This window comes from Nanorana parkeri, unplaced genomic scaffold, assembly GCF_000935625.1.
Source record: "Nanorana parkeri isolate BGI_ZX_2015 unplaced genomic scaffold, ASM93562v1 scaffold556, whole genome shotgun sequence".
Lineage (NCBI taxonomy): Eukaryota > Metazoa > Chordata > Amphibia > Anura > Dicroglossidae > Nanorana > Nanorana parkeri.
The window spans coordinates 1,007,279-1,033,843 of NW_017306824.1; the positions used below are offsets into that span (position 1 = coordinate 1,007,279).

At 44.6% G+C, this 26,565-nt stretch overlaps 1 protein-coding gene across 1 annotated transcript in view; it reads right to left on the minus strand.

Moving 5' to 3' along the window:
* The window catches only part of BAZ2A (bromodomain adjacent to zinc finger domain 2A), a 47,582-nt gene extending 38,944 nt beyond the window's left edge, over positions 1-8,638 (minus strand). Inside the window, exons 1-3 of the mRNA XM_018562023.1 lie at positions 8,454-8,638; positions 4,270-4,407; positions 2,961-3,479 (exon numbers count right to left, since the gene is read on the minus strand). Of these exons, the coding sequence (XP_018417525.1) occupies positions 2,961-3,479; positions 4,270-4,405 (655 nt within the window). The 5' untranslated portion in view covers positions 4,406-4,407; positions 8,454-8,638. The remainder of the gene's footprint in view (positions 1-2,960; positions 3,480-4,269; positions 4,408-8,453) is intronic.
* Positions 8,639-26,565: the final 17,927 nt, after the last annotated feature.

Sequence of the window (26,565 nt, forward strand, 5' to 3'; positions counted from 1 at the left end):
TTCATTAACTTTATTGCCATCACATGGGGGATAACAAGCCCCTATGTGATAGTGTCTGGAGGTGACAGGTTCTCTTTATGGAGCCTGCCTTCCATTACAGACGATCTAGCACAGCAGTGTGTTCGATCTCCTGTGTAGCCCGGCTTGTGACAGCTGAGACAGGAAGTTCTCCAGTCTGTTTCCCACTCTTCATCCTGAAGTCATTTGCTTTGGTCCAGGGTCACCCAGAAGAGCAGAGGACCCAGAAAACCATAGCAGGGAGGTGGGGTAACAAGCAGGCTGCTACAGGTGATCTGGGCGGCCACCCTACAAAACGAGCGTCGGCTTTTCTGCTATACATTTAGCCCTGCTTGCCCGAAGCTACATTGGCATGGGAAAATAGTCAAAATTGATGGCAAGATGAATGAGGCATCAGAAAATATTGGAGGAAAATGTATATTTGTTAGTCTAAAAGACTTTTCCAACATGGCAATTATCTGAAATCTAAATCCAAGTCAACCATTCCTCGAGTGCAGGTTTAGGAGTAGCCATTACAATCTCTTGACCTCAACATTATTGAGCCACCTTTTGGAGATCTCAACATATAGTTTATGTTAGACAACCAAAGAATTTACAGGACCGGGAGTGAATGTAAACCCCCAACAATGAACATCTCTTATTTGCTCCCTTTTGATCTACTAAATACTGATACTGATGCATTTTATATCTGTTTAATACGTATAAAAAATACTAGGTCATTTTGCCAGAAATCTTGTGAGTGGATAACTTCCTGTGCTCTGTCTGCAGTTGGAGGCGATATGCAGATTTGAAGAGTTTGGTATTCTTTGTAATGCATCAGAAATTAAACAGGTAGAGCTGACAACATGCGCTTTGGAATTCAGAGTCAAAGATACACTTTGTTGTCATGTCAAAGAGGAATGTAGGAGCACAGTAGATGTCTGGCATATCAGTTATTTTTTTGTACTTGCAGTGTCTAACCCTTTCGCTGCCAAGGCCTTTTTTGCACACATCATAATCAACATTTTGTGCCTGAAAAATTACTTAAAACCCCCAAACATTATATAATTTCTGAACGCAGTGACCCTATAGAATAAAATGTTGGCAGTTACAAATTTTTACGTCGCAAGATATTAGTCTTTATCAAACCCAAACATTTTGTGAAAAATACCAAACATGGGTAGCGTGATTGCCGTTTTCATACGTAGATGCACCCGACGTGTGTTTACATTAATACACACGCGATTGCGGGGCACTTTAAAAATAATTATTTTTACATTTATTTTATTTAATTAAATTTTTTTTAAACTATGTTTTTTTACTTAATTGCCATCACATAAGGGGGCTTACAAGTGTAAAGCTGACAGTTGGCTTTACACATGTAAACAGAGCCTGTTTAAATGAGCCCGCTGCCAGCTACGTATGACATGCCTCAGTGGCAGTGAAAGGGTTAAAAGGGATATAACATGGGGACAATACGCATATTTCGCAGAGTTGTACAACATATTTTTGCCTTGACATATGCTTTAAGATTGAGATCACATTAATATACCTACCTTAGAAAGTTTAGATCAGTTAAATCAGTTGTGAATAAACCGACTAACAAAATGTTTGTAACATCTAAAATACAGTTTGGTTTAACATGTAAGAAAAACCTTAAAAGGATGTAAAAGCTTAGAAGACCTACCGCTAAAAGAGCAATGTCATTTAGTGAACAACGGATAACTGGATAAAAAATATGGCATAGCAGCTGTCACCACTATTTCTAATAATCTCCGAACTATATAGAACTGAATATACATGCAAGATCAAACTATTGCTCAGGCAGTTTGCCTCTCAACTTTGTCTACACTTTTGTAATCTTTGCTTACTGGCTATGTAAAACATGTGTTAAATTGTTATTATTCTGATATGGTACACTGACATCAGCATTCCTTTAGCAGAATCACAACAATGTAAGCTTTAATATAAGGGTGGACAAATGAATATGGAATTCAGGAGTCATTTTGTCCAATCCAGGAAACAACAAGCTTGTTCTGACAACAACTAGAGAAAACCTCAAAAGTTAGGCGCCAGCTGTAAATGATAGGAACATTGACTACCTGGTTCCTGGCATTTGTCCAGCCCTGCTTTAATATATGGTTAAAATAAACCTAAACTGTGGACATTTAATCATACAGGTTGGCATAAATGGAGTGATAGTAGGGGAAGTAAAACCTTCCCTGAAAAAGCATGTCATGCAACTTAAAACTGGCCCAGGAAAACAGAAAAAGATTTGCATTATGGTTAGAAGAGTCTTCATTCTCTGAACACACTCACACTGGTAGCCCAGGGTCCCGCTGGACATTGGAGCACTATAGCCCAGGGTCCCGCTGGACATTGGAGCACTATAGCCCAGGGTCCCGCTGGACATTGGAGCACTATAGCCCAGGGTCCCGCCGGACACTGGAGCACTATATCACCCAGGGTCCCGCTGGACATTGGAGCACTATATCACCCAGGGTCCCGCTGGACATTGGCGCACTATAGCCCAGGGTGCCACCGAACATTGGCGCACTATAGCCCAGGGTGCCACCGAACATTGGCGCACTATAGCCCAGGGTGCCACCGAACATTGGCGCACTATAGCCCAGGGTGCCACCGAACATTGGCGCACTATAGCCCAGGGTGCCACCGAACATTGGCGCACTATAGCCCAGGGTCCCGCTGGACATTTTTTTTTTTTTACCAATTAGGCAATTTTTTACAACTCCTCACATCCATATCCTTCTTTCCTGCATGCCTGTATGATTCAGTACAAACAGTCTTCATTTGAGATCAATTTGTGGCACTTTTAGGATCCTTCCGAGCTCCTTCATTAGGTGCTCTGACCTGAGTTTGCCCTCCTACTAAAATCATTATACTCTGGCCTTTGAGCTGGCTCTACTTGCCAGATGTGGGGTCCGATTTACACCTATACACACCTGACTGAGTGGGCGACTCAGAGGGTGCCAACATATCTGCCAGTTCTTCATTTCCCAAAGTTTCTGTTTCCATTTCTTGCTGTTCATCTTGGCACTGAGAATGAGAAGGAGATTGCTTACCAAATATTGGCAAAGAGACTGGTTGGGATGCTGTGGGAAAGCAATGTGTTCCATTTGCTGCAGCTGCCACTTTTACGTTAATACTACTAAAATTGCACAAGTCTTGACCATTGAAGCTAAGAGATGCCTGGTAGCTGGAAGCAGAGCTGTCCCAGTTCTCCTGCGAGCTTCCTTTACAGAAGGGACCATTTGATACAGGTGATGTTGATCCGTTCACCTTAGGCAGACTAGGTCCATGACAGTCTTTCAGAACAGGAGACTTGGGAAATTTCCAGAGGTAGTCAAAGTTACTAGCTGCAGGATGACTTGTACTACTGGCACCCGATGCAAATGTTCCATGAGGATTACTGGGTATGGAAGGTGAAATCAGGCCATTCACAGGCATATCACTATTCAGACCTAAAAAATGAAGCATATTAAAATATTTACACATAGTACATAATACAGAAAATAAATCATAACGAAGCAAGACAGATGCAGACTTACAGGAAAAAGAATGACAACACGATTAGCCATTAGAAGTCAAGTCATTAGAAGTGATGCAACCATCAAAAGAATTGTGTGCTAGGGTACCAAAGGGAAAAATCTCCCCAGAAAGAAGAAAACAGATACTTGACAGACGTCCTACCCTTTGCCATTGCACTCAAAGCAAACAAACGAGTTTTGGCTGAATTAGATGCATTGAATGTTGCTTGCCATTGTGCCTAGTGGGTTTTTACACACTGGGGTCTTTGCAGTAGGTGTATACGTGAATCACATTTTTATTATGCAGTGTGTTGTTTTTTTCCAACTATTAGCTGATTTAAGAGTCAAAACCATAGTCAGGTGAAAAATCTGACACAAACTAAAGGTAAAACGGGGACCTGAACCATTGAAGCATAGGACATGACACACACATTACCATGCCAGACTGACAAACACCCCCAACTTAAATCCCTAAGGCCCCATTCACACCAGGGCGATTTTGGGGCATTTTTAATCATGTTTCAGCACTGAAAAGCAATTGAAAATGCCCAAAATTGTTTAGATGAATAGTCCCCAAAGGAATGTATGGGATTGTTCATGTCGGACAAATCCGCGCAACCGAACCACCCTGGCTTGAACGGGCCTTAAACCCAAACCATTACTCTTTTAAATGATTGATAGAGATAGAAAGATAGTTTATTTTACACAAATAGTCACTGCTCACCTTTTACTTGTTGAGGAAATATTACAAGGGAATTATTTGTGTAAACTGGTTCCACCAACTGAGGCAGCGGTTTCAGTCCTGAGGCGCTAGATAATGGAGGCTGGCCAGTATTGGCAAAATGATTGTTTGTCTCCATGTCTGCAACAGAAAAGAGCAAAGTGTTACAATCAGAAAACAAAATGAAAGGCTACAATGCCACAGCAGAACTCTTAACCTGGAGGAGTGTTCCATCGCTGTAGCCACTGCCAGTCCTAGAACAAATTAAGCAGTCACTTGAAGACCCGTGTTTCATCACTTGGTTTAAAGTTTAAGGCCTCACACGAGAAAAGGCCGGCGCGTACAGCTCCATGTTGCGTGCACGACCGTATCGGGCAGCTCCCGGGAAGGACAGGTGCTGCGTGTGATTAATACGCAGCCACTGTCCTTCTCTATGGGAGTACGCGGCCATAAGCCGCCCTACGCTCACCCGCTCCTGCACGACCGTCCGGGTGCGGGGAGTCCGTACTCATATGCTGACAGGATGGATCCTGTCTGCGTCCGAGCCGGGACACCCGCACAGACCTGCGCTTGGGGTGAGGGTAGGGTGGCATATGGCCGCGTACTCCCATAGAGAAGGACAGGGGCTGCGTACTAATCACACGCAGCACCTGTGCTTCCCAGGAGCTGCCCGATACGGCCGTGCACGCAGCATGGAGCTGTACGTCCTGACCTTTTCTCGTGTGAATGAGGCCTAAAACTAGCAATGGCTAAAAGAGAACTGGGGGGAGAGGCCACTGGTGACTACTAGAAATGCAACAGGCCAATTGAAAAAGCAAGAGAAGTGATATGCTGGAACCACATTAAATCAGTTACCAACATTCAACTCTGCTGCTCCACAGTAATCTTTTGAAACCGAGAAACAAAAAAGTAACCTAATAACTTTATAGACATTATAGATTATGTTATATGCCCTCAAATGGGGAATTCTATCAGCATCTAGGTTCAACCATTTTTGAAGGAGAAAGACCATTGTGTAGACTACCAATGCTTCTGAAGAATGATGTTACCTGGCTCTCTGGCTTGTTGACACATTGATTAATGACTTAAGCTGGCCACAATTCGCACGCGGTTTAGAAAATAGTAAAGCGTGTGGATCACGACAGCTGTGCAGGTAGCATTTTGAGAAGTCGAAGTTCTCAATGGCACTTTCCATAATTTCATCAGTACATGTCCTATGTCTGGGAGCCATGCCGGTGGCTGTCAGAGTCTTGCAATGCCTCAAGAGACTTGTAGTTCCACAACAACTTGAGTGCCAAGGTTGCCTACCCCTGGGCTAACAGTAGTATTTTGATAGTTCACTATACCTGTCATGACAGAATTATGTAGGTTGCCATTGCCAATCTCTACCTAAGAATGTTAGTTGCCTGGCTGCCAAGGTGATACATTGGCTTCAATGTTTCCTAAGCCGTGACCGGGCACAGGAATTCTGGCATGTACAGCACGCATGTTCCAGGTCTGTAAACAAACAGACAAAACCAGGTGCCAAACCCTTGCTATGGGGTCCTACAACTAAAGCCATCCAAGGTAACCTTCTATACAAAACACAAGAAGGACTTAAAATAAAACTATGAGTAACTTTTTTATCCCATAGTTCTCTTAAGAGTCAATACTGAGAGCGCCGCAGCCGGGACGGATCCCGACAATACTGTTGAGATCCACCCAGCTGGCTGATTGACAGCGGACTCTGCCTATCTAGAGGCAGAGCCAGCTGTGCCTACACCTCCCCACCATCCGTTCCTCCACTCAGCGCTAGAGGATCGGAAAGGGGGAGATCCTTGCGGGGAGCCATGACTGACAGTCACCACTATCTGCAGGAAGATGATCGGGAAATGAGCTAGCAACGGTATGTGTTCGCTCACTTCCCGATCAATAAAGTCGACCTGTGACAGTTTCATTCTCACATGTCAGCTCCAACTATGAGGATGAATGAAAATCATCTTTACGGAGTTGGGGGTAATTGGATGTAAATGAACACATATCCGCTTAGATCTGGCTGCTCATAGAGTCATTTACTAAGCTCTCTTGCAAAGAGAAAAGCCTATTTACATTTAGTAAATCAACCCCAGAGTGTCACCCTGCCCCCCCTTATGCATTCAGGGCACAGAGTATGAGTATCCCAGTGAGGCTTCGCAATCACAAGATGTAGGTAGCATGGGGGTGGCCAAGTGGCACCATGGGGGCAGGGATTAAAATAAAGTGTCCGAGACAAATTCTATTTTAACTGGTGCGGTTGCCCATACCATCCAATAAGAATCTACCTTTAATATTTTCCCCACACAGCTTAGACCAGGGGTAGGCAACTCCGGCCCTCCAGATGTTGTGGAACTACAAGTCCCATGAGGCATGACTACTTGTAGCAGAAGCATATTGGGAATGCAGTTAAAGCACTGCTGGAGGGCCGGAGATGCCCACCACTGGCTTAGAGAATGAAAAAGTAAAAGCTGATCGACTGCACTCCATTTGAGGAAAGTTTTATCTCAGACAAATGACTGGCAGCTTCCAATGCTGGTTGCTGGACAAACACATTTAGATAAGAGTGATGAGGTGACCCCCCCATACAGATATTAAGAGTTCTAGATAGGAGTGATGAGGTGACCCCAACCCCCCCATACAGATATGAAGAGTTATAGATAGGAGTGATAAGGTGACCCCCCCAGACAAAGATGAAGAGTTATAGCATTTATCAAGCTACATGGCGGTTTCTAGGGTGAACTTGTAGACAGCACCTACCTCTAGTCTGTTTTTTTAATTTCCATTGCAAAGGTATGCTATATAATATGTATACATCTAGGACAAAGGTGGGCATCTCTGGGCCTCCATCTGTTGTTGAACTACAAGTCCCATGAGGCATTGTAAGACTGACAGTTAAAGGCAGGACTCCCAGAGGCATGTTGGGATTTGTGGTTAAAACAGATAGTTGCCCACCCCTGATCTAAGGTGAACTTCCCAATTAAAGCCCATTTCGGGATGCGGACTCACCCTGCAGTGGGGCTACCCCTGAACTGTGAGGGCTAAATGCTTGTTTAGATCTAGTAAAAAGCATGTACTTACCTGATCCCCGCTCCTCTGGTCCCATCTCTCTCTCCCCTACTCTCCAGCTTCTGGAATGCCCCTCGGCACCTGGGCTACGGGCCCTCCAATAGACACGATGATGTCAGCGAGTGTCCGACCACTGGAGTGTAGAGATGGTTGAGTCTGCAGGTGCCAGTGGAAGCAAGGATCTGCTGAATAAAAGTCCATGACACTGGTACCCTAGACCTAAACACATAGCTAACCCGTCCGGTGTGAGGGTAGCCCTGCTGCAATGGCAGGTTTTAGGGTTTTTTTTCCCATGCGATTGGTTTTAAGCTAATACCACCGAAACACAAACAAGGAGAAAAAAAAAAATCCCCAAATCCTGGAACTGGAACTGGTAACTCACCCAATTCCCAGTGTTACCTGAAAGAATGGAAAGTTTACTTGTGTGTGATAAACAAAGGCACACTGCCACTGGCCAGCAGCCTTGTGTATGGGAAGAAAAGTCCAGCTTGGTGTAACAATAGGCCAGATTGTAGGTGCTGGAAACACACAGCTCTGCTCCATTTGCTGCAAGTCTTGTGTGATTCATCCACATTACAGAAAGGAGAAACTATTCAATCATAAAATGGTGAACTCTAAAGATTGCACAGGAGGAGGGGAAGAGGGGGGTGTGCAGGAGTCCAATGTCTCCAGAGGAAGCTCCGTGTCCACAGGACACACAATGCACAGAAAGCATCCTGGACCGGCACAACTTTTCACTCTCCATGTTATTATAATAATAAAAGGACGATTGGGACAATAAGACGGATGTGATTGAGGGGGAAGCAGGAAGCGGCAGGGCTGTACACAAATTAATGATTCGGATTAATAACAAGGAGGCCATTTCATCTCAGCCTGGGCCTCTCTCGTCACATCACACTCCATAATGATTTGTTATGATGAGAAGTGTGGCCGGCGCTCGACTCCGGTCAGCACCCCCCCTCTCCCACCACACTGACCTATACACAGCCGATGTGCCATAGTTCCATACATTATCCCGATCAGCAGAAGTTGATGGAGAGTGCAGGCTGGAAGGATCCGGGATATACCCCCCGGACTCCGCCAGGCCCGGACTGTCCTGTACTCACCTGAGACAGGTCTGAAGGAAGGCAGAAGTACGGAGCGGCCTGTTCTCACATGGTGTCCCCGGCCTGGCCTGAGGAGGAGGTAGCAGGACGAGGCCGCGGCTCCGGGGCTGGCAGGCTGAGCGTGTGCGAGTCAGGCAGGAAGTACGGAGGAGGCCGCCGGGTCCTAGAGGCAGCACCGCACTAACTTCTCCACTGGTGTCCCGCACACGGCGCTGCTGCCTTCACCCTGCACACCACAAAAGGAGCTGCACTGGTTGCCCATGGAGACCAATCAGAATTCAGCATCCGTTGATCCTTACACTTCAATGTGGCACCCGATTGGTCGCAGCAACTCGAATTTTGTGCCCATTTTTTCTCTGGGTTTAATGCAGTAACGCCACTGTAGTAGTTGCCGATATTGCTGGGAAATTGGGAGACATTTTCATGGTGTGCTGCTCAGGACAATGGGCTAGAAAGGACCATCCTGTACAAAGGGGGCCTAGGACTACCATGAGGATTCCTGCCAAAACTAGTGTATAGGAGAATACCTCATCACTCCTATCTATAACTTCTAGAACTCTTCATATGTGTCTGAGGGGATCACCTCATCACTCCTATCTATAACTCTTCATATATGTATGGGGGGGTCACCTCATCACTCCTATCTATAACTCTTCATCTGTGTCTGGGGGGGTTATCTTATCACTCCTATCTATAACTCTTCATATATATATGGGGGGTCACCTCATCACTCCTATCTATGACTCTTCATATGTGTCTGGGGGATGCAGGGGGGTCACCTCATCACACATATCTATATCTTTTCATATGTGTCTGGGGGATGAAGGGGGTCACCTCATCACTCCTATCTATGACTTTTCATATGTGTCTGGGGGATGAAGGGGGTCACCCGATCACTCCTGTCTATGAATCTTCAGATGTGTCTGGGGGATGTAGGGGGTCACCTCATCAGTCCTATCTATGACTCTTCATATGTGTCTGGGGGATGTAGGGGGTCACCTCATCACTCACATCTATAACTTTTCATATGTGTCTGGGAGATGTAGGGGGTCACTTCATCACTCCTATCTATGACTCTTCATATGTGTATGGGGTCACCTCATCCCTTCTATCTATGACTCTTCATATGTGTCGGGGGGATGTAGGGGGTCACCTCATCACTCCTATCTATACCTCTTCATATGTGTCTGGGGAATGTAGGGGGTCACCCGATCACTCCTGTCTATGAATCTTCATATGTGTCTGGCGGATGTAGGGGGTCACCTCATCACTCCTATCTATACCTCTTCATATGTGTCTGGGGAATGTAGGGGGTCAACACATCACTCCTATCTATACCTCTTCATATGTGTCTGGCGGATGTAGGGGGTCACCTCATCACTCCTATCTATGACTCTTCATATGTGTAGGGGGTCACCTCATCCCTCCCATCTTTGACTCTTCATATGTGTCGGGGGGATGTAGGGAGTCACCTCATCCCTTCTATCTATGACTCTTCATATGTGTCTGGGGAATGTAGGGGGTCACCTCATCACTCCTATCTATACCTCTTCATATGTGTCTGGCGGATGTAGGGGGTCACCTCATCACTCCTACTCCCTGTTGTCTGTTAGAATACTAAAAATGTTTGTGGATCAGAATCCTCAAGGACTGTAGTTGGGTACCACTTATCTCATTGCTGGTGGTATAGTGAAAGATTACTACTCCCATGCATTACAGCGCCCAGGCATATCAATAATCATTCATTACAAAGTTCCCCTTGCAGACCTACTGCACAGACCGACCCTGCTAGCACTGCCAGGAAGCTGAATAGAATGTTGACCATCCACATGAGTGCAGGTCCCGCTTCCCCCCAATGCAAACCAGTCACCTGTCTGATACGTAGGTCTGTGTAAGTCTGAACTAATGATGGGATCCACATACTGCAATGAGCATACACCTAGTGAAATGGATTCCCTACACAAAACCACACAGACAAAATACTTAATCAGAGGCTACAAACAAGTCTTGTGCGTGGTAGAGTCCCTTGCTTGCATAACACAGGTCCAGATAAGGAGCAGAACATGAAGAAACTAAACAAGGCAGCGATGGTCAACAAATCCTTTTTACAACAACAGAGCTTCATCACACTTACAGAGCTTATAGTTCCACTGACATGACAACAACACTGTGGTCCCTAGGCCTCCTTGAGGAACCACCCACAATTTGCCCCAGCTCCAGCACCCAAAGAATTGTTGCAGCACCTCCCTTTTCCACTTCATCTGCATGCCCCAGCTGCTCACTTACACCTTTTTACTAAAAATCACAGCAGTATGCAGATCTGCATGCATATTTAAAATCAACTTACATTCATTAGTTAAACAAACTTGTTTTTTATTTACTTACAAATAGAGTTCAGTTCTGGAACAAATGATGTATGTGCCAAAGCAATGCATCCTGGGAAGGTTACAAAGCGTTGCTGGGAAATCTTAACTGGAAAGGCATTTTTCTCCCCTGAGATGATGTACGTGGTTACATGTCTATTCAAATGTGTCAGTGTTTCAAGAAGTAAATGTAGAGCTAGTAATCTACCCTTAGTAAACATGGCCACTGCCAGAAGACTAGGAAATAGAACACTCTATGTTCCCCCGGGTCTCACCCCTTTGTTGGCGCTGTCATGATGCCCCGGGTACACTGCTTCATATTTTCTGGACATGTTTGAAGGTGTGGCCCTTATGGGTTCAGGTCCTGGTGGTGGTCGAGCAACCTCTAAATGCTTAAAGTGACATTAATGTAAAAAAACATTTCCCTCCCTCCCCCCACCCCCCCATGTTAATGTGTTAGCAATTACCTTAAAGGAGAACTATGAGGTGAGTGCTTTTCACTCACCTCATAGTTCTAGCCGACCTGTGACAATGAGACTGTCACAGGTCGGCTCAGTAGATCGGGGAAGTGAGTGAACACATACAATCGTTCGCTCACTTCTCGATCCTGTCATGGCTCTGTGCCGTGACAGGGGAGGGGCTGGATTCCCCCCTCCCCGATGCCAACCTTACAGCACTGACTGGCGGAACGGACGGGGAGGGGGCGGGTACAGCTGGCTCTGCCTCTAGATAGGCAGAACCAGCTGTCACTCACGCAGCTGGGCGGATCCAGACATAATTGTCGGGATTCGCTTCAGCTGCGGTGTCTCAGTATACCGCGAGCAGTAGCTAACGGTATACTGAGCTTAGGGTGACGGGAGGACGCTAGTTTGTGTCCTCCCGTTACCCTAAGGAGAACTATGGGGAAAAGCCCTAACTCCATAGTTCTCCTTTAAATTATGTTTCTTAATCCGATCTTCTTCTTTCCCCATGTTTTCATCTGTCCCTCCAGCGGTGCGGCGGCTCTCAAAGTCAAGTAAAAAAACAAAAGAAAACAGTTTTTTAAATTAAAATCAAAATAAATAAATCTAATAACAATAATAAAAAAAATGTAAAAGTCCCCCACCCCCTCGAGCACGCGCGTCGCCACGTAAACACACATCGGGTGCGCCTACGTATGAAAACGACGAACGCGCTACACATGTTGGGTATCGCCGCGCACGCCGGAGTGAGAGCAATAATTCTAGGGCCAGTATTTTGGGGTATCTCTAAATTGATGACCTGTGGGGGCTTTTAAAGCGTCTTCTATGGACTTTTTGGGGTACTGGGGTTTTTCGCCGTTTCACGGATGCACGCAATTTGTAAACTGGGCATGTTGGGTATCGTTTTACTCGTTGTAACCTCATCTTTTATATTTCATTTAAAAAATGGGTATTTTGTTGTGTTTTGGGGCATTTAATTACATTTATCACTTAATTTTGGGGTTTTTTAAGGAGTTGCGCTAATATTGCGCAACATAAAAATTTGCAACTACCACCATTATATTGTATAGGGTCTTGGCATTCAGAAAATATATAATGTGTGGGGGGTTTAAGTAATTTTCAGGCCTAAAATGTGGAATATAACATGGGTGCAAAAAATGAAAAAAAGGCCTCAGTCATGAAGGGGTTAAACCGCTGTTAAAGCTGTTTTTTTTTTTTTTACTTTTTGCTTGCTAGCAGTAGATATAGGCAAAAAGACCGGAGGCTTTAGAACCCCTTTAATGTGAAAAACAATCCACCGGCTTGCTTGCTACACCTTTTGGAGTGTTTTATCAGTCGATACAAGTCCTCCTTGGCGATACATTTACTGAATGCTGCCCGTGCGTGTATCCCCTTACTATGGAAACGCTCCGCGCCCCCCTCCCTCTGCATGTGGATTGCCAAAGTTGATGACATTTATCATATGGAGGATCTTTCCTCCACCCTTAAAAACACGGACGGGAAATCCAGATCCACCTGGGGCCCATGGCTCGCCTTTCAACACTCGGAGGCCTACTCCCGCGTAATGTCTTCACCCCTCGGAGCCGAGTCGAGTTGCGCTTCTCCGGCAGCATCCCCCGGGCAGGTATTACTAGGTACTGGTTCGGAGAGGACACCCAGCCTCCACTAGATAACCTTTGTGCTGCAGTCCTTTGCACTGTGTCCTTCATTTGGCCTCTCTATCTCATGATCTCCACCCTAACACCTCTTTGCCACTCTTATCCTACTCCATGCTGTTCCCCCCTTTTCCCATGCTCTCTCCTACCACTTCCCACTCTCCTTCTCACTTCGATCCCCGTGTCTTTATGCTCCACCCCATAAAACTTTGACAACTCACTCTTTCGGAAGGTGCTGACGTGTGCCTGCCCTCGATACGCCGGCCTGCGCCCTTTTTGCTGAATAGCACGGCACACTCAGCCGGCATGGAAGGGGATGCACATGTTCTTGCACCCATGCAATGAATATAATGCTTAACGCCAGTATAGTGGCAGACCGCCACTGTGTGGTTGCCTGGATGGGAAATATTACTGTATTCATCTTTATGGTAGATGCACGGTAACTCGCTATGTTCATTCCTGTAACAATTGTTTGAGACGTAACTGCACTGAGTTATTGTACCTTCTGTATTTTAGTACTCTACGTTTCAATAAAGACGCTTTGAATAAAAAAAAAAAGAAGACTAGGAAATAAAAGGGAAACAAGGTATGCAAAGAATACAAATCCGGCAATTATCTAGAAGTATGTGTTTGTAGATTGTCATTACTAAACATTTCTAAAGGTGTGTTTGTTGTTATTTTAAAGATAAGGGTAAAGGTCCGCTTAAATTCTGCACCCTTTATAGCTCTTCTTCAAGGCACCAAAACCAGCCACACCTCCTAGTCTTTCAGGACTAATAGTAGCCCTAGTTGTAGGACTTAAGCAAACACCAGTCCTGCTTCCTAGTCTTTCAGGACTAATAGTAGCCTTAGTTGTAGGACTTCAGCAAACACCGGTCCTGCTTCCTAGTCTTTTAAGGACTAATAGTAGCCCTAGTTGTAGGACTTCAGCAAACACCAGTCCTGCTTCCTAGTCTTTCAGGACTACTAGTAGACTTAGTTGTAGGACTTCAGCAAACACCAGTCCTGCTTCCTAGTCTTTCAGGACTAATAGTAGCCCTAGTTGTAGGACTTCAGCAAACACCAATCCTGCTTCCTAGTCTTTCAGGACTACTAGTAGACTTAGTTGTAGGACTTCAGCAAACACCAGTCCTGCTTCCTAGCCTTTCAAGACTAATAGTAGCCCTAGTTGTAGGACTTCAGCAAACACCAGTCCTGCTTCCTAGTCTTTCAGGACTACTAGTAGACTTAGTTGTAGGACTTCAGCAAACACCAGTCCTGCTTCCTAGTCTTTCAGGACTAATAGTAGCCCTAGTTGTAGGACTTCAGCGAACACCATTCATCCCTCCTACACTTTCAGGACCAAATAGTAACCCCAGTATCAAGGCTTCGGCAACACCAGTCCTGCTTCCTAGTCTTTCAGGACTAATAGTAGCCCAGGTTCAGCAAACACAAGTCACACCTCCCAGTCTTTCAGGACTAAGGGCCGGTTCACACCACAAAGAGTGTGTTCCAGAGCGTTAGGCCTCTGGAATGCACTATAATGCAACCGGGCCGGCTCCCTGCGTTCAGGGGCGTGGCGGTGCATTGAAGTCAATGGCACCGCAGCCACACTCCCCGTCTGCAGTGCGATTGTCCGCACCCGAACGTGTGGCACATTAGTGCCAGCGTTTGAGGCCAGTGCGATCTGCAAAAAATAGTGCATGCAGCATTTTTGCAGATCGCACTGGACCGGAACGCTGGCACTAATGTGCCACACGTTCGGGTGCTGGCAGGGTGTGTGGCTGCGGTGCCATTGACTTAAATGCACTGCCACGCCCCCTCCCGCCCCTGAACGCAGGGAGCTGGCCGGGTTGCGTTCCAGAGGCCTGAACGCTCTGGAAGGCACTCTTTGTGGTGTGAACCGGCCCTGATAGTAGCCCCATTTGTAGGACTTCAGCAAACACCAGTCCTACCTCCTAGTCTTTCAGGACTAATAGTAGCCCCATTTGTAGGACTTCAGCAAACACCAGTCCTACCTCCTAGTCTTTCAGGACTAATAGTAGCCCCATTTGTAGGACTTCAGCAAACACCAGTCCTACCTCCTAGTCTTTCAGGACTAATAGTAGCCCCATTTGTAGGACTTCAGCAAACACCAGTCCTACCTCCTAGTCTTTCAGGACTAATAGTAGCCCCATTTGTAGGACTTCAGCAAACACCAGTCCTACCTCCTAGTCTTTCAGGACTAATAGTAGCCCCATTTGTAGGACTTCAGCAAACACCAGTCATACCTCCTGGGCTTAAAAATAAAATTACTTAAATCAAATGGAGATAAATTCTTCTTAGATAAAAAAAATAATAATACAGAAAGAAGTAATAGAGGAATAGATAGTGGGCTCACTCCATAGTCTTTCAGGACTAATAGTAGACCCAGTTGTAGGACGTCCACAAACGCCAGTCACACCTCCCAGTCTTTCAGGACTAATAGTAGAGCCAGTTGTAGTAGGACTTCCACAAACACCAGTCACACCTCCCAGTCTTTCAGGACTAATAGTAGACCCAGTTGTAGGACTTCCGCAAACACCAGTCACACCTCCTAGTCTTTTAGGACTAATAGTAGACCCAGTTGAAGAATTCCAGCAAACTCTTCCCGCCTTTGTTTCCTACATCTTGCCACACTACAGAAGCTCTCACTACATTCATACAGATCTATGCAGCAGATTAAAGAGGGGCCATTGCAAAGACTGAGGTCTCGTTCACACTAGATGCAGTGCATTCCAGCCCAATTCTGGCCAGAACGCACTGCCTCGCATTGCGGCCGGGTCACTTTTTGTGGGGCAGGAGGCGGCGTTAAGGTTTATTGAAGTGAATGGCACCGTAGCCACGCCCTCCAGTCGCAATGCGATCGGCTGCAAGGGATTGCAAGGCACATAATACCTGCGGTCCGGTCCGATCAAAATGCTGCAAGATTAGTCTTTGAGCGCTCACCATTTGTGCTAACTTCCCCAAATATCACAATACCCGGCTTTATCCTTCCTGAGAACAGTGAGGTCACACTAAGACCCATAATGCCTTTTATCAATGTAGTTAAAACGGATGTTGTCTGCGATACAATTTGCAGTTTTAAAGTGTATGGTGGCCATAAAACCTAATTCCAGCCCTAATTCCCTGGGAAATGAGGAACATGGAAGAGAATTAGGCCATTTAGGCTACTTCAGGGTGTAATCGTTATCACACAAAGCGATTTTTTTTTTTTTAAGGTGACCGTATATTATTAACAAATTATATTTACTAGGAAATTATATTGCTACAGCATGAGGCACCGTGTACCCCATTCTATAAGAAATACGTTTGATTGAATACACAATTAGTCAATAAGATGGCTGTATCCACTCTAGATGATACATACAGTTTATATGTGCTAGACAAGAAATATCAGTCTGCTGAATGAAAATGAAATAATAATTCATATGGATTCTTGCAATAGGTGATTTTATATAAGCTGGGATTGGGATTCTAAGTGTTAGGTCTCATAATGCTCCAATAATAACCTATACAGTACCCTTTCCTGAGCCGCTGTACTGAGATTTGCTAAATCAGCTATTTTAAACAGGTCTGATATAAAATGCAAATATAGCCTTGAAACTACCCAAGATGCATGCTGTCTTCTCTTAATTGCTATTGTGCATGCTTGCATCATCCTTTGTCACTCACTCACTGCAATGCAGCATTCATATTTAATATACAGTTTGGTTTTAAATGGCTGACTTGGCATTCCTACATGTACTTGAGAAACATAAAGTATGCAAGTTCAAATTTTTTACAATAACTAGGCTCTCTCTAATTCTACACCTATCCTTTTCATTTATTTTACTGCAGAGTGCAGGATATAAAAATCCTGTACTGTCTTCTTCAAGAATGCAACGTAAAACATACTATAGCCTGGGGCAATTTTGTACTCTGGCCGAAAGGCCAGGGTTGTGCACTGACACCTTATATATTTTATGCACTCTTTTTATGCACGTTTGAGCACCTTTTGACCCCACAGAGACGGAGAGTGCAGGTACCTTCAAGGCCTGCCCTGAAGTTCGGAGGGAGGCTCTGTGGCCTCTATGGGTTTCTCTGCCTCCCTCCATGTTTAGGGGTCTCTCTTCGGGTGAGCCTCTACCTAGTACTCTGAGGACCTGTTTCGGCAGGTCTCTGAGGAGCGGGGTCCGCCGGCCTTCGGGTAGACCTAGGTTAACCTTGCCCCTATCAAAAGCCTTGCGTCCGGGGGGTTCAGGGTATTGGAGTAGTACTTCATTATAAAGAGAAAAGCTGCCACCTTTGCCTCTGCCACCTACAGGCACAGACCTACTGTACATGCACATACAAACGCAAACACAAGTTGGCTGCACCTACATGTGAAAACGACGATTGCACCACACATGTTACATATCACTACTACCTTTGGAGTGCGAGCAATAATTCTAGGGACATGAATCACTGGTAGCTCTAAATTGATGAGCGTTAAAAGCTTTTATATCATCCCCTATGGGCAATTTTAGGTATGGTAGTTTGTTAAGATTTCACAGGCGCACGCGATTTCTAAGCCTTCACATTTTTGCTATCTATTGACTGACATGACCCCATCTTTTAAATTTTAGCAAAAAACTGGGTAATAATAAATGTTTCATAACATAAGTTAGGGAAAAATGATAAAGAATTAATTTCAGTACCGTGTTGTATGACCGAATAACTGTCAGTCAAAGTACCGCAGTGCGGAATACTGAAAAATGGTCTGTCCAGAAGGGGGTTTAACACTCTGGTTTTCAGGTGGTTAAGATTCTGTCTTGCAGTATTTTAAAATATGCAACCATTTTATAAAAGCTGAGTTCACATCTGTAACCAATTGGAAACAGTGTACACAGGCCTGGACTATATAATCATAGCCAACAGAACTAGAATCATCCAAAATATTATCTGAAAAATACCACACATATGGTACACAAGCACCTGCTAATGTAATTATTCTTCAAACCTATTGTGAGAAAGTGACAGCGGTGATTCGGAGGATGAGTCATAACACTACACAGGAGACAACTTGACCCTCTCCATGAGTGAGCCATGCTAAATTCACATAAAGGTACCCAAGTCCTAAAGCGGATCTGCTGTGGTGTTTGATTTAACTACTTCAGTATTTGTAGTTCCAGTGAAAAGATCATTTGTCATACTAATTACCAGAGCAAAAAAAAATCTACCTCCTGTCCAAGCAGACGATGTTTGTTTCATAAATGCTCTTCCCGGTGAGTCTAGACTATGTCAACTGTCTCTACAACCAAACCTAATGCTGGCTATACACTGAGCAAATTTCGGCTGGTTCTAGATAAACCATATGAAATATGCTTAGTGGGTGGCCCTATCTGCCTCCTTCTGCCTGACATCCTTAGACTGAAAAATCAAAGGAGCTGGGTGGAAAATTGTCGGCCGAACAGCGCCTCCATATATTGCCAAATTGACCAAAAATACATTTTTGGAGCAAATCCCTATGAATAACACCAAGGTCTATTTATAAAAGTATTCACACAACGTTCACCCAGGAGTCACATATTTTCCAACTGAATGCAATTAGAAAATGTGTGACTTTTGGGTGAACGTTGTGTGAATCTTGTGAGAAAACATTTATAACTAGACCCCCAAGGCTTTTTTTCACAAAACAAGAGTTTGCTGTCATTGTCTATTAACCCTTCTCTGTGAAATTACAAAAGTGATCTATGCACCTGTCTTCATGTGCCACCATCATAACACCCTCACGTCCTGTCTCCTACCAGCCCTTTCTTCTCTTACAGAGTATGTAGCAATTTCCCATAAACTTCATCAGGGGAAATCCTCTCTTACAAAAACAAAAAAAAGTTACCGTGAACTGAAAGAGTGCTGGAGGTGGAAGTACATTTACAGTGACAGAGCATGGATATATATATATATATTTCTCGACTAATCGTTAAACTTTTTGATCGCTTAAAATTATTTTGATCGCTAATGAAAACACTCACCTCTCCGCCGGCTTCCGGGAGTCCCGTCGGCGATCCGGTGACGTCACAGACATCGACCTCACCGGACTCCTCCCATTAATTTTAGAAGTACAGTATTACTTAATGCTAAACTAAAGAATGAATTGGACCTACCTTAAAGCACAAGTTCACCTTTTTTAGTTGTATGCTTTTAATTTTTCAGTTATGTTTAATTACCTGTCCTGTTTATTAGGAATGCACCGATATTTCGGCTGCTGAAGTGTATCGGCCGAAAATGGCACTTTTGTCAAAATGTCTAAAGTGCAACTTTTTGGCAGAAATAGTGGTGCATCCGTTCTTTCTCTCCTCCTCGCTGGGCGCTCCTGTGTCCCACCGGGGAGAAGAGAAACTGTCACAGGAGGCCGAGCGGTGCTGGAGAAGGTGAGCGCTGTGAGCGACCGGCGTCTCTCCTCCCCGCACCGCTCAATCTCCTGTGACAGATCGGGAGAGCGGCAATGTGGAGGCGGAGACAGCTGTCACAGAACATTGATATATAGTGTGCTCTGGAGGACCCAGACGTGCTTTAGTGGGATGCACGGGGTAGTAATTGGAGGCATGGCTGATGCCAAGCAGAAGCTGGAGGTAGCTTTGGCCTCACGCTGTACCTGTTGTCCTTCTGTGCTGATGTGAGGAAAATATGTGCAATCCAAATTTAATTTTTTTCAACAGCATGATATCCAGCCCTTCCTGGAATCCACTATTACTGTTGATATATAACAAGAGACTGACATAGACGGCTAGCATGTAACAAAAGACTGTTACATATATATATATTTTTTTTATTATAATTTTTTTTAATATATACACATACAGTACACCACCCTGCCATAACATTATGACCACTGAGAGTTCAGGTGAATAACATTGATTATCATTACAATGGCACCTGGAGTGGGTGGGATATATTAGGCAGCAAGTGAACATTTTGTCCCTGAACTTGATGTGTTGGAAGCAGAAAAAATGGGCAAGCGTAAGGATTTGAGCGACTTTGAAATGGGCCAAATAAGGGATGTTCAGATACCAAGTACCGTACTCGGGACAAGTACAAGTACAGATACTTTTCCAGCTCCAGGACTTGAGACTAGACAAAAATTCAAACGTTAGGAGGAGAATACGGAGCTCCTGGGATTTGTACATCTCTGTTTTAATGTATGATTCGTTTTATATAAATATAAATAAAGGGATGCACCGATACCATTTTTCCATGTACAAGTACTGATACTTGCCCAAGTACTCACAGATATACTGATACATTTTTGTTTATTGTCATGTGACAGTTTTTCTAAAACAATAAAGACTAATGATTTCAGGACAGTGGTGGAGCGCCAGAGCCATGTCCCAGCTGCAACCGCTGCAACCCTGGTAGTTCTCATGAAAATGCCAAGTATCAGCACTGGTATCTGAACTGATATCTGGACATCGCTAGGCCAAATTGTAATGGCTAGACAATTGGGTCAGGGCAACTCCAAAACTGCAGCTCTTGTGGAATCCCAGTCTGCAGTGGTCAGGACAGACAGGGCCGGTGCTAGGATTTTTGCCTAGACAGGCAAAGTTGCATTTTTGCGCCCACTCAGGCTGTAGCGCCGGGCCTGAGGACAGATCAAAAGTGGTCCAAGGAAGGAAAACTGGTGAACTGGGGACAGGGTTCTGGGCAGCAATGGCTCATTGATGCAAGTGGGGAGTGAAGGCTGGCCCTTGTAGTGTGATCCAATAGAGAAGTTACTGTAGCTCAAATTGCTGAAAAAGTTAATGCTGGTTCCAATAGAAAGGTGTCTGATCACACAGTGCATCACAGTTTGTTGTGTATGGGGCTACGCGGCCGCAGACCGGTCAGAGTGCCCATGCTGACCCACGTCCACTGCCAAAAGCACCTACAATGGGCAAGTGAGCATCAGAACTGGACCACAGAGCAATAGAAGAAGGTGGCCTGGTCTGATCAATCTTGTTTTCTTTTACATCATATGGATGGTTGGGTGTGTGTGCGTTGCTTACCTGGGAAAGAGATGACACCAGGATGCACTATGGGAAGAAGGCAAGCCGGCAGAAGCAGTGTGATGCTTTTGGCAATGTTCTGCTGAGAAACCTTTGGTCCTGCCTTTCATGTGGATGTTACTTTGACACATACCACCTACCTAAACATTGTTTCTGAGCAAGTAAATATCATGGAATTATATTTCCTGATGGCAGTGGCTTCTTTCAGCAGGATAATGCGCCCTGCAAAAATGGTTCAAGAACGGTTTCAGGAACACAACAACAAGTTGGCCTCCAGATTTTAATCCAATCAAGCATGCCTTAATGGGTCAGGGCTGTTTTCGTGGCAAACGGGGGATTTACTCAATATTATGTGGGTGGTCATAATGTTATGACTGATTAGTGTGCATATATGCATCAGTCACAGAAAACAACTAAGGACATTGCTGAAACTGCTAAAATTGGGTTAAGAACTGTCCAGCACATTATTAAAACCTGGAAGGATAGTAGTGAACTATCATCTCCGCGGAAGCAATCTGGTCCGAAATTTTTTTCGAATTATTGTGATTGAATATCACTTAAACGTTTGGTGAAATCAAAATGTAAAAAATCAACAGTAGAAGTGACGGCTATGTTTAATAGTAAGGCCTCATTCACACTGATAAGAGCCAACCTGCACAGATCTGTGGGCGTGCACGGCCGTATCGGGTCGCTCCCAGGAAGGACAGGTGCTGCGTGTGATTGCACGCAGCAGCCTATTCTTCTCAATGGGAGTATGCCACCGTACGCTCACCCGAACTGAACATCCGTGCGGGTGTCCATACTCGTACGGAGACAGGATGGATCCTGTTTGCGTCCAAGCGCAGACACCCGCACATACTCCCATACAGAAGAACAGGCTGCTGCGTGCAATCACATGCAACACATGCCCTTCCAGGGAGCGGCCTGATACGGCCGTGCACACCGCACGATCTGTACGGTATAGCTCTTATCAGTGTGAATGAGGCCTTAAACTAAAAGCATTTCCATATGCACAATCCAGAGAGAACTCACCGGTCACCGGATTGGGACTAAACACCTGTGTAGCCTTAGGAAAACCACTCATCAGTGAGGCTAATCGGCAAAAAGGTTTAAATTTGCTAGGGACTCTGAAGCAATAGAAAAAGGTCATGTGGTCTGATGAGTCCAGATTTACGCTCTTCCAGAAAGATGGGCACATCAGGGTAAGAAGAGAGGTGGATGAAGTGATGCACCCATCATGTCTCGTGCCTACTGTGCAAGCCTGTGGGGGCAGTGTTATGATCTGGCTTGCTTCAGTTGGTCAGGTCTAGGTTCAGCAACATTATGCCCCCAAACAATTAGGTCAGCTGCCATCCTGAATATACTGAATGACCTGTTTTTTTTTATTCAATGGATTTTTCCTTCCTTGATGACACAGGCTAATTCCAAAATGACAATGCCAGGATTGAGACATCATTTTAACACATAGATTGACATACACATAGAGTCCAGACCTTAACCACATTGAGAATCTTTGGGATGTGCTGGAGAAGACTTTACGCAGTGGGCCAACTCTCCCATCATCACTACAAGATCTTAGTGCTTAGTGAAAAATGAATGCAACTCTGGATGGAAATAAATGTTGTCTAAAATAATTTATGAACCTAAAATGCCTTTTTTATCAGTAAACATTTGTTAATGTGTATATTTGTATACAAGTATATATAGGGGGGCGTACGGCCGTGTAGCCCCATAGAGAAGGATGGGGGCTGCGTACTAATCACACGCAGCACCTGTCCTTCCCGGCAGCTACTTGGTACGGCCCCGCACGGAGCTGTACGTGCAGGCCGATTTGTGTGTGAATGGGCCCTTACCATTAGAGGACCTGTAGTGAAGAATAAATCTAGAACTGTTTTGTTATTTAGCCTTGATAACAAAGTTTAACAACCTGTAATCTTATATATTTATGTATATACTATAGGAACCCAGTACCCCAGACTGTGCTCTGCTTGACATAAGTCCCCCAAGATCTTCTGCATAGGCAGATACCCATTTCTCTGTTAACATGGACAGGCTTAGAATGGATTAAAACAGAAAAAGGCGAGGCTGTTATGGTCAGTTCCCCTCTAATCGTCCTTATTGCCCATGTGTGTGTGCTACCTGTCACTCCCTTTTGCAGGTTTGGTACCCCTCCTCCTTTTACTGACCTCAGCTTTGTCGATCCGGCATACTTTTTGTTATCGGAAAATTGTTGTTTGTTGAAATGATTATCTATATTCTTTAAAACAGAATAATCACAAATGTATTATCAATGCAAATTGCTGAATTTTGTGTGATTTAGATAAATGTGTCAGTTTGCATTTGGTGCATTAACATACACAAGCTTTTAGTGTTGGATAAATCTAGTATTGAGGCAATGCATATTTTGACACGCACATTACTATATAATAAAAGTGAGTCTGCACCTTCCTGTACATTGCAAGAGAACAGACATAGTCTGAAACATAGGAATATGCAATTAATGTGGGGTACTAAGGGGCAAAAAAGGAAAACTTTGGTGCTTAGGTCCTAACTGCTGTAAAATCTGCATCCTGATTGGTTCTCATCAGTTACAGAGCATCATTGTTCTTGCTGCTATGTCAGTATTTCCCAAAGGGTGGAATGTGTAAGACTGCTGATATTCAATACTACTCACTGGAGCTCAGAAAATATGGGCAGGATTGCAATCTGCCAGAATAGCTGTCAGCGACAGGTAGAAGAAATATGTGGATTTCATCTTTAGACAGGACGTTTCTGCTCATGCAGATCATTCGATTTTTAGTACAGATTTTTGAGGAAGGGATTTTGGCACTGCTAAAGATTTCATTAGATGAATTTTATAGATATTGTATCTGCTAGTATTACTGTACAGGTATAAGTTGTAGTGATTGTGTGTGGTATATTCATTTTTTGCATGCGATGAATGATTCATTCAGTAAAAGTCAATTGTGCTGAAAACTTCCAATTTTCAGAAGCCAGAAAACAATGTACAGCTGCTTATATAGGCTCCGGGGGTCATTTTGGAGAACACACTGGGCCTGGAAAACTATGATTGGCGGCCATAGAAGAATGGAGATTGTCACGCAGTACATCTGATTATGGCGCATTGCAATTCATACCAATTATTATGTTGCAGCATGTATAGTTTATTAGGTACAGAAACCATGATTTTGACTGTCTCGTGCCATCATCCTCTTGGCAGCGGTGTCATCAGGCCAAGTGTCACCCGGTGCGCACGTCATTACGTTACGTCATTACACATGTGCGTAATGACATCACAAGCACTTCACTGCCGGTGGCCATCTTGGTGATGGACGCCAGCAAAGATAGGAGGGGACATTTATCTGGCAGGATAACGTATGCCGCCAGGTCCCCTCCTCTCTTGTGCAGCTGTCGGCCCTCGGCCCATGACCAAGTACATGACTTTTCAGAGGGGGTGACACCAAAATGACTGCCAGTCATTTTGGTGTCACCCCCTCTGATGGTGTCACCTGGTACGGGCCAAACCCCCTTGTGACGCCTCTGCCTCTTGGTGCAATATTGCACACCTCCACTGTGCCAAATACTAAGGAACTCATTTTCTAAAGAATTATTCATTTCATTATTAGATCATGCAACTTTTGTGTGATATGTCACACTTGGAATTTCTTTACATTTGGCGCACTGGTGGCATCTTACTGTTTAAACCCTTCAACAATATTTTTTGTCGAAATCATAAAATGGGTGTTTCATGTGCCAAATATCTGGCCCGCTTTCCCTAATGGGTGTTGGTGCTTAGAGGATACAGTGTTTATCATGTTAGTGATGGACGTGAATGATGGGAAAAAAAGATATGACAATTGGCTCGTAAGTATATACTGCAACTAGTATAGATGAGCATGGGCTTGGTGTGAACCTAGTTCACCCATGCCTGCTCAAAATTATGACCGCCACTACCCCCTCTTGACCCAATCAGTGGCAGAAGTTGCGACAGGGACATTCCCCACGCCTATGTGATGTATAGTTGCGGGATGGGGAATGCATTACCTGATTGGGTCAGAAGGAGGGGGTGACAGTCACAGTTGGACAAACTGAGACCAACTGGCCTCACACACCGAGGCCAGGCTTATCACTAATAACTAACAAGGGAGAAGCATGTGGGGCAGAAAATCACCTACATATGCATTAAACCATGTGTGACTCACTCACGATCAGCAAGCACCAGAATCCTAATGCAACTGGCAGGAAAGTTAAATAATGATGAACATGTGTTGCAGGGAACAGAGCTAGAGAGAACCTGTTGCTTTGCCCTGCAATGCTATCCAGCAACCAGTGGAAAACCTGAACTTGCAACCAACTTCCATGAACCCTTCACATGTAGGGTGTTAGGGTCTGCTTCCTGAATCTGCACTGTTTAACTTCCTCTTTCTTTGCTTGATTTATCACCAATTAGATTCAAATTCAAAAGCAGCTTTGACTCTGAACTGAGTCTGCAATGACTGTATTCATCTGTATGTGAGAGACAACAAGGAGCCCTCCTTTCCTGAATTACAAACAGGTCAGAAAGAGGAGTTCCCAGATTACAGGTTTACTGGCAGGGAGTGGGGTGTACTGTTGGCATACAGCTAATGTTTGGATGAAAAACTAAAAGCCTCTGTTGGAAGATTCTGACCCCCTTTAGGCAGTTTTGACTAGACTGTACATCTAAAGTACCCTGGCTGGGGAGTGATGGGAATGGGGAGGGAATGTACAACAATAACCCAGCAAAAGATGGAAAAGAGTGAGTTTGTTGACCCGTAAAAACGTTGGACAATACACCTGGGACAATGGAAGATTGTGATAGTGGTAAATGACCAACCAAGATTTGGGAAGCACTAAACTGTATTACATAAACATAATGTTAATGGATCAGTCCAACTGGCTTCATGTGTCTTGAGGAGCCCTGCTGCCACATCTCTGTGTTGTAGCTTCTCATTCCTGTTCCCACCCAACTTGTCCTCTTTTCCTGGCGGTTTTGACTCCTGTTGCATTCCCCATAATATAAAATAAAGTTACAATTCCAGGTGAGAGAGTAGAATGCTTGTTGAACTGCTGAAGCAGGTGCGTAGACCTGGAAATGTTCACAACTGGAGTCAATAAAGGAAACCTGCACGGATAGGAATATTGGGGCTGTCACTGCTGAACTCCTTCCGGAAATGCTAGCTCTCTGGCTAATTCTGACATCAAGAATTTTTGAGTCAATGACCTGGAACAATCATGCAGATTAGGAACATCACAGTAAAGTCAGGATTCCTAATCTGTATGTTTCAGGTCAGTGAAAGTACTAAAGCCTTAGATTCAACCTTAAAGCCAGGCATCATTTTCAGACGGACTCCGTGAAGTATGGATTTCAGTGGTTCCATACTTGATTTACCAAAATGGAAATATCAATTCCAGATGAATTGACCTTCTAGAAGCAGGAATCTCCCACCTTCACAATAGACGAAGAATGCTTCTAGAGATGTTTAGTAGATAGCAGGAATTTCCTTTAGCTCTTGTAAAGGTATAATGTTTCTCCTTTCTCTCTCCGCTTGGATGAACTCTGTCTTGTTTCCACATGATGCTCTGTCAGTGCTCACCTTCTGCCAGGAGCCGCA